This window comes from Otolemur garnettii, unplaced genomic scaffold (genome assembly GCF_000181295.1).
Source record: "Otolemur garnettii isolate 467f Iridium unplaced genomic scaffold, OtoGar3 scaffold00019, whole genome shotgun sequence".
Taxonomy (NCBI): Eukaryota; Metazoa; Chordata; class Mammalia; order Primates; family Galagidae; genus Otolemur; species Otolemur garnettii.
Window position 1 is genome coordinate 15,331,226 of NW_003852414.1, and position 8,060 is coordinate 15,339,285.

The window sequence follows — 8,060 nt, forward strand, 5'->3', positions numbered from 1 at the left end:
ATAAAACTATATCTGACTTGTCACTGAGATTATTACCATAAAATGCACTGTTAAATCTGTGAGAGTTTAGGCATTAATCTACTGCCTGACTCAAGCTTTATTATTCTAAAACATTTTGAACTTCAGCTTTTGTTTCCAGTCCCACTTGCCCGGAACAGATTTCACTGGGTGACTTATATAGAAAAATACTGAGCTATTATCCTTTAGAATAAGATTGCTAATTCATGAGTACTGTGGAGTCCGTGAACAATGAGCAACAGAAGCTAACACAACCCATCACGTTAAAATTAGACTTTATTACATTTTTGGTCACTTAGTTTGCTTATAGTTTATAATCTCACAGGAAAAAAAAAAATAAGTTGACCTCAAAGAAGTTGCGGTTGATTTTGTCCCAGTCCGCATCTGTCCACTTCAAATGCTATAAACATTCTCTGGCACACGATATTTTCTTTTAAGGTTTACTAGAATGAATTGAGAACTTACTCATTCCTTTCTAAAAAGAATGATTTTTATCACGATGTTGGCAACTACAACCAAAATTTCAATTAAGGACAGCTTGGCCTTTTTTTAATATCTCCAAAACCAAAATCACATTATAAAATTAATACGCTAAGGAACTAAAAGACACACACTTCATCAAGGGGAAAAAAATACTTCACTGAGAAATCATTAGAGATGACAACAGAGGAAACAAAGTAAGGCCGTATAAAATGATCTCTGAAGGATTTTGAGGATGCTAACTTATATTTTAATATTTTGTTCATATATAGCCAAGAGTAGGAGAGAAAGCCAACCTAGGGTCAGTCCGAAGTTCTGCAGGAGAAACATCATCCAGGGTCGTTGTGTCTGAACATGAGTCATTTCAGGAAGCTAAAAAAAGAATAAAAAACCAGAATAAGATCCAGATATATTCAACTGCTGGGAAAAGCTCGGTGGGAAAACATGAGAGACTCTGTTATTCAGAACTTAATAACCTTTAGAATTCCCAGTTACTAAATGCTTAATACTTAGTCTACCACAATTTTGAAACGTAAGCTAAATTGGGCCGTTTGATTGTGGTTATAAGGATCCCAATATTGGCAAAAGTCTTAGAATGACATAGTTATCAACCAAAATCAAATCCAACTCTTAAACTTTTATTATCAGAAAATGGATAATACATAAAAAGTGTTATTTTTGACTGTATAATTAATTGGGTTTACAAAACTGGTAAATGCCTATGTTAGTGTAAAGCATATGGATATATAGACCTAACCAAGCATATTTAGATAGATCAGCAGTTCTCAACCTATGGGTCACAACCCACAGGGACTATATTAAAGGGCCGCAGCATTAGGAAGGTTGAGAACCATTGAGATGGATGGATGACCAACCTCTTCCTGATCTTCAGAATATGGAGTATCATGTGCTATGGCTACATTTATTTTCAGAGAAACATTCATGAAGTGCCGTAACACTATACAGAGGGAGATGTCACCCAAGCATCTTTTTGGCTATTATTTTGAACCCTGAGATGCTGAGAATGAGTATACCCCTTCCATAATATTATTGTTTCTACTAAAGCACAGACTTAGGTCAACATGAATTGATAATTTAACTTCCTCTTGGCATTAGCAACATTTTGGATCAGATAGTTCTTTGTTGTGGGGCCTCTTCTGTCCACTATAGGTGGTTTAGCAGAATCCCTGGGCTTCTCCTAGATCCTGGTGTGCCTCTGCACTTATTCATGATAACCAAAAATGCCCTCAGACATTATAGGGGCAAATGTTGCCTAGGGGATAAAAATCACCTCAATGGAGAGCTACTAGATTATTTTAACTGTCAAGTATAAAATCAAACACATAAAACACTTGAGGGCTTTAGATTTATGGCAATGGAAAGCAGGTTGACACATTTTTAATGGTCTGTAAAGAAGCATCCTAAACGTTCAGTTTGGGTGTGCTTGAGATGGGTATTTCCTCCTTTAATTAGTGAAGTTCAATGGGGTGAGGATTTGGATTACTGTGACCTAGTCTCTCACACCCGGCATGAAGCAGTGAACTGACAGACCAAGGTGGAACCCAGAACTGTTCTCCTGATGGGTGGTTTTAAACAAATCCCATGCCCTTTTGGTATTTTGTGAGCCATGTTTTAAATTTGTTCCTTTAGAGAAATTCCGTATGAGTTATCAATTACTATACATTTAAAATGACATTTGGGAAAAAACCTATAGAATGTAGATAAACATAATTCAGTTTCTAACTATGTAATAAAGAGACTTAACAAAAAGAAGTTGAAACATTTGATTTTATATTTTATATATTATATATATTTCATTATGTTTAATGTTTAAATGAGATGTAATTAGAGTAAGTTGATTGGATGATTAACGATGGGTTTATGATAAACTTTCTCCCATTTCTTCCTAGTAAGTGAATGAACATCTATCATTCTATTAATAAGACTATTTTGGTATCTAATGCCAATGTCCACAGCAGACCTGGTAGCATGCTAGCTTGCTGTGTCTCAAAAACCTTGCATGTGATGGTACTCTTGCATGAAAGATAAATGCATTGGAGTTTCCCAATACCTTTGATTCTCAGTAGTTTTCACCAATTTTTAATAGTTTACTTCAAGGCCAGGAAGCATAGGCAACCACTTTCTTTTGTCCTGGTAAGCTATACCTCAGACTGTATCTGTGAGACCCAGTTATACTATCTGTGGTCATTTACACATTCAAACTTTGATTACATATTTCCAAATACCGGATAAGGCATTCTCCTTATTATAGTTCCCTCTTCTCATCTTTTGAACAAGATAGTTAATTCCCAATTACAAGGCTGGATGTGGTGGCTCACACCTGTAATCCTAGCACTCTGGGAGGCCAAGGTGGATGGATTGCTTAAGCTCAGGAGGTCAAAACCAGCCTAAGCCAGAGCCAGATCCCATCTCTAAAACTACCCAGGCACTGTGGAAAGCATCTATAGTCCCAGCTACTCGGGAGCCTGAGGCAAGAGAATCACTTGAGCCCAAGAGTTTGAGGTTGCTGTGAGCTACGACACCACAGAACACCACAAAGTAATACTCTATCTCAAAAAAAAAAGAAAAGAAAAGAGAAAGAAAAAAAAGAAAAAAAGACCAATTATGAGATGTGGCTGAATTAACAGCATGTCCTATCTCTGCTGTTCCTCCTGCTGCCCAGCTGTGGTTTATCTTTGATAAAACACAAAGAAGTAATTTCTAGAAAGATTTTCTTGGCAAAGGCTTATAAACTATGGGTCATTTACTGAACCAGCATGCCTGTTTTGAGTCAATTATTGTGAAGCAAAAATATTTCCAACAAGAATTAGAAGCATGGAGGTGAACGTGCTTCTGATTCAAGAGGTAGAACGTGCAACGAATTTTCAAGTCCTTGATGGCTTAAGGAACCTACATTTTAGAAAGCTCATTTGCGAATTTCCATCTTTGCCTTGAACTTCCATTCATGGCCGTTGGTTGGGGAGAGCAGATCCTTGACTAAGGTAGATTTAATACCCAAAACATTTTAGATACAAAAACACAGAGCTAGAGTTAGTGTCTTGAGAATTACAGCACTAAATTATAGCACTTTAGTATATTTCTGTTCTTACTAAATCCAAAAATGCCCTAAGTTTTAAAAACAATTGTCCCATCTGTAATTTTTCTCACTAGCCTGAGCTTATAGACCCATGGCTTGTTCAGAGTGTCTAACACACACAGAACTGGAGATACCTGTTTCTAAGGGCCCATGACTTTACTCCTAGGTTGAAAATCAAAAACCCCTTATTCCCGAATATAGATGGTATCACCCACAAGAAATCACCAGGAGTGTTTTGCAACTCCAAAAGCAAAATTCATATGGAATGCAATGCCTTTGGTAGTGGTATCCAGCAGGCTGCAGCTTTTATTTTGTTATTATTCAAAGAATTTGCTCTACTATGACTCGCCATCCATTAGGCTGTGTCCTCCAGCAGAGGATCTGTCTCTCCAGGTCTTTGGCTACAAAGACGTAGGCATCACTTTAATTATATGCTTTTCATTTGCATTCATTTATCGTGCCGTTTCTTATATGTTTCCCTCCTTTTACTCCTCATAATCCTGTAAGCAATAAAATGACTAATTCCTTTTAGTTATGAGGAAACTTTGGCTCAGGGAGGATAATGGCTCACCCACGGTCACATAGGTGCGATGTCAGAGCAAGGATAAGAAAGCAGGTAGCTCTCTATCTGAAATCCATCCTTGCCTATTATGACCAAGATCTTTTATTTAATTAGGAGAAAAAAAAAGGAAAATGCCCTGTGATGGGTGGATCGCTAAAGCTCAGGAGTTCAAGACCAGCCTGAACAAGAGTGAGACCCCTGTGTCACTATTAAATAGAAAAAAAAATAGCCAGGTACTTGTAGTCCCAGTTACTTGGGAGGCTGAAGCAGGAGGATCACTAGAGCCCAGGAGTTTGAGGTTGGTGTGAGCTGTGACATCACTGTGAGCTGTGATAGATGGAGACTGTCTCAAAAAAAAAAAAAAAAAAAAAAAGGAAAAGGAAAATGCTGATGCTAAAGGTTTTTTTTCTTTTTTTGAGATAGAATTTTTACTCTGTCTTTGTGGTCAGAGTGCCATGGTGTCAACAGAGCTCACAGCAAACTCAAACTCTTGGGTTCAAACGATCCTCCTGCCTCAGCCTCCTGAGTAGCTGGGACTACAGACACCCACCACCACGCCTGGCTAGTTTTTCTAAATTTAGTAGAGATGGGGTCTCATTCTTGATCAGACTGATATTAAACTCCTGAGCTCAAGCAATTCACTTGCTGTGGCCTCCCCGAGTGCTAGGATTACAGGCATGAGCCAAAGAGCCTCACTAAAAATTTTCAATGAGCCATAAAATTGTCAGGTGATAAAACTATGATGAACTATGTAATACAGTATATAGACATCACACTGCCTTTGTCATAAAAGATCATGGCAAAGCAGACAACATGCGTCTGAAAAAACGCTGTAAAAACTAACTTTATAAGGCGATGGATATGTACGATCAATGCAAACCAATATTTCAAAAAAGTTCAAGAAGATTTTCATCCCCAAATGGAAGTTTGTAGTCTGAGTTGCCTATCTGAACTTCCCAGATCCACATGTAAATCGACTTGGTAAGAAAACCCAACTAAACATACTTTTGAGACAATACTTGGTACTTTTTAGCAGGATTATGGGTGAACAGAGGAACCATATCTCAAGGATACACCAAAAAATACCCAAGTGCTACAGAAAGTCTTTCTAAAAGATATAAATATTAAGCTCAAACCATATCTGATGATAGCGTCTCATCTTCTCTCCAACTATCCATATATGTTCCTATCATTTCAATCAGTAAATTCTGAAGGAATGTAAAAGTCCATATGAATTAATTTCTAAGCATATATCTTTCCTTTTATCTCGTCGGGGATATTAAAGTCTTGTTAAGGGTTTAACTGATGCCAGTTTCCCCCTTGCATTTCAAGAGAGGAAAAAAAAAATCCTCTTTTCCTCCAGGGCCGTTAAATTCTGTTATTGAACAGTTTTACAGATCTTGATTTATGGCCTAAGACTAGAGGAGCTGAAATGATGGATAGAGTATATTAATGCTGAAGCAGAGACAGAGAAAAGAGAAAAAACTTTGAGCAAAAGAGATTTGCCCAGAGGTAGCGTTAAGAGAAATGTTCTTTAGATTTCTGCCACAAAATTTGGAAACCTTGAAGTAGAAAAGTAACTTCCTTTTTTATCACCATGTTTAGCAAGTTTCCCAACTCAAGGCAGTGGATGATCGTAAAATAGTTGCAGTTTTCTGGGGGAAAAAAAATAACTTTACCTAAAATGCTGCCCTTTCATCTGCCATGACTAATTTTTTTTTTTCAATTTAAAATCAAGGCACTGATAGGAAATTCCTCAAAACAGACCAGACTCTAGTTACTGAGTGTGACTTATCCACAGATTATAGTCCCAGTAAGTTCTATTCACTGAGTTCTATTAACAGCTGTGAGGGTTAACTTCTAAATAGGATTTATGAATGTTTTAGAAGGTGATATTAAGTAAAGATTTTAAATTGGAGTCGGTCCCCATAATCGTAAAGGTTTAAAATGAATGTTCATGGAGAAAATTAAGGGAACACCGCAGAAACCAGAGTAGACAGACACCAACATGTTACTATGTGATCCTTATATACTAGGAGGGGACCTGCCAAGGATGAGCTGTGTGTATCAGAATTCTCTGGAACTGGTACTTTGTCCTTCTTTCCTGGACATCTGAACATCAGACTCTTGTGACAAGCAAAGCCTTCTCTGACCCCTTCCATCTGTAATTTGAAAGTGGTTTACTGTTGGTGACTTTCAGATTCATTATTGACTGTTTCAACATTTATCTTTATTTGTAATTCGTAAGTATGTATGTTATAGAAAAAAGATCAGCTTTCAATGTTTCTAAGAGAGGTAAACATGTCAAAGAGCTTTCTTTTAAAAATTCACGATCCAAATGCACAAATTCAATATTCATTTATTATAGACATTTGCTGATATCATTTATGAAGGTAAAGTGTATTTGTATTTCAAATATTTGTCTCTCCCAGGAATGCTTAGCTGTTGGCATCATCAGCATTTGGAAATGATTTGCTTCTCCATTCATAAGCTTGCTTAACAACTGATGGATTATAAAATTCTTTCAAAGAGAAGTTCTAAAACTCACAGTGCAGTTTGGGGCAGGTATACATTTATATTTGTTAAGTAAAACCACGTTTGTTCCTAAGAAAAATGACGAAGAAGAAAACTCAGAAACTTATTTTGGAGGACATCCTAATTATGCTTCATTCCTGGAGGGGCACACATTCTGTGGGCTGCTCTAGCTCCATCACAAACTGTCAATGGCTTAGTTTGTTCTTGCAGAAGGACATCTAAGAATCAAATAGAAATTTGTTGGTACAAGTCACCATTTGGCTTGCAAATCCACAGTTACCGGTTTGTACCTGCAAACTATACATGTTGATTATCTGGGACTCCTGGTTTCTGGTCCAACATACTATAAGAAGCTTAGAAGTCACCAGTCTGTCCTCACAAGTAAAAAGCAGACCAACTGCAGTATCATCAATTCTTTTCTTAACAGATATATCAGAGAAGGGGGGTCACAGCACACCCCACTGCCTTAGAAATTGAAGAGATAGCAGGTGGATTTAGAGAATCACAACTTTCTAGAACACACTGAACCAGTGCACAGGTAGAAAAATTGGAGGAGAATGGATGAATTGCTGGAGGCTCAGTATGGACAACTCTAAGAGTTAAAAATTTCAGGGGACCCAGTCACCAGGGCCCCTAGCTTTTGTGAGTTTTACCTCTAGGAGCTCCTCTGCACAGTGAAGATTGGAGAAAAATCTTAGGCATCCAGCAGGAGGTGGGTGAAAGTAACCATTTTCAAACAGAACAGAATATCCAAGAACTGTGGGACAACTGCAAAGTCCTAACATACCAGGAGGAGGAGAAGGAAAGAAGGAAAGGAACAGAAGCAACATTTGAGAACACACTGAGGATTTCTCCAAACTAACAGCAGAGACCAAATCACAGATCTAGGAAGCTACAAGACCACCAAGCAAGATAAATGCCCACAACAGCTACCCATAGGCACATCATACTCAAACTTCAGAAAATCTTGAAAAATCACAGGAAAAAACTCTTTACCTTTAAAGACAAGAATCACCTGATTTCTCAGAAACCATGAAAATGAGAAGATGATGGAATAAAATATTTAAAGTGTTAAGGGAAAAAACGGACTTGGAATTCTGTACCTTGCATGATGATACTTCAAAAGGGAAGAAGACATGAAGACTTTCTCAGAAGACAGAAATGGAGATTTGTTTGCTGCCAGTAGACATGAGTTACGAGAAATGTGACAAAATTCAGAGAGAAGGAAAAAGACACAGGTGAGAAATGTAGATTTACATAAAGAAAGGAAGAGCAGGCTGAGCGCCTATAGCTCAACTGGCTAAGGCGCCAGCCACGTACACCTAAGGTGGCAGGTTCGAATCCCCAGCCCGGACCCGCCAAAACAAC

At 37.8% G+C, this 8,060-nt stretch overlaps 1 protein-coding gene across 6 annotated transcripts in view; it reads right to left on the bottom strand.

Moving 5' to 3' along the window:
• Positions 1-276: 276 nt before the first annotated feature.
• Positions 277-8,060, bottom strand: part of SLC39A12 (solute carrier family 39 member 12) — a 60,839-nt gene continuing 53,055 nt past the window's right edge. For all 6 annotated transcript variants that reach the window (XM_023511424.1, XM_023511427.1, XM_023511426.1 and 3 more), the window contains one exon: positions 277-870. In XM_023511424.1, the coding sequence (XP_023367192.1) occupies positions 742-870 (129 nt within the window). In that variant the 3' untranslated portion in view covers positions 277-741. The remainder of the gene's footprint in view (positions 871-8,060) is intronic.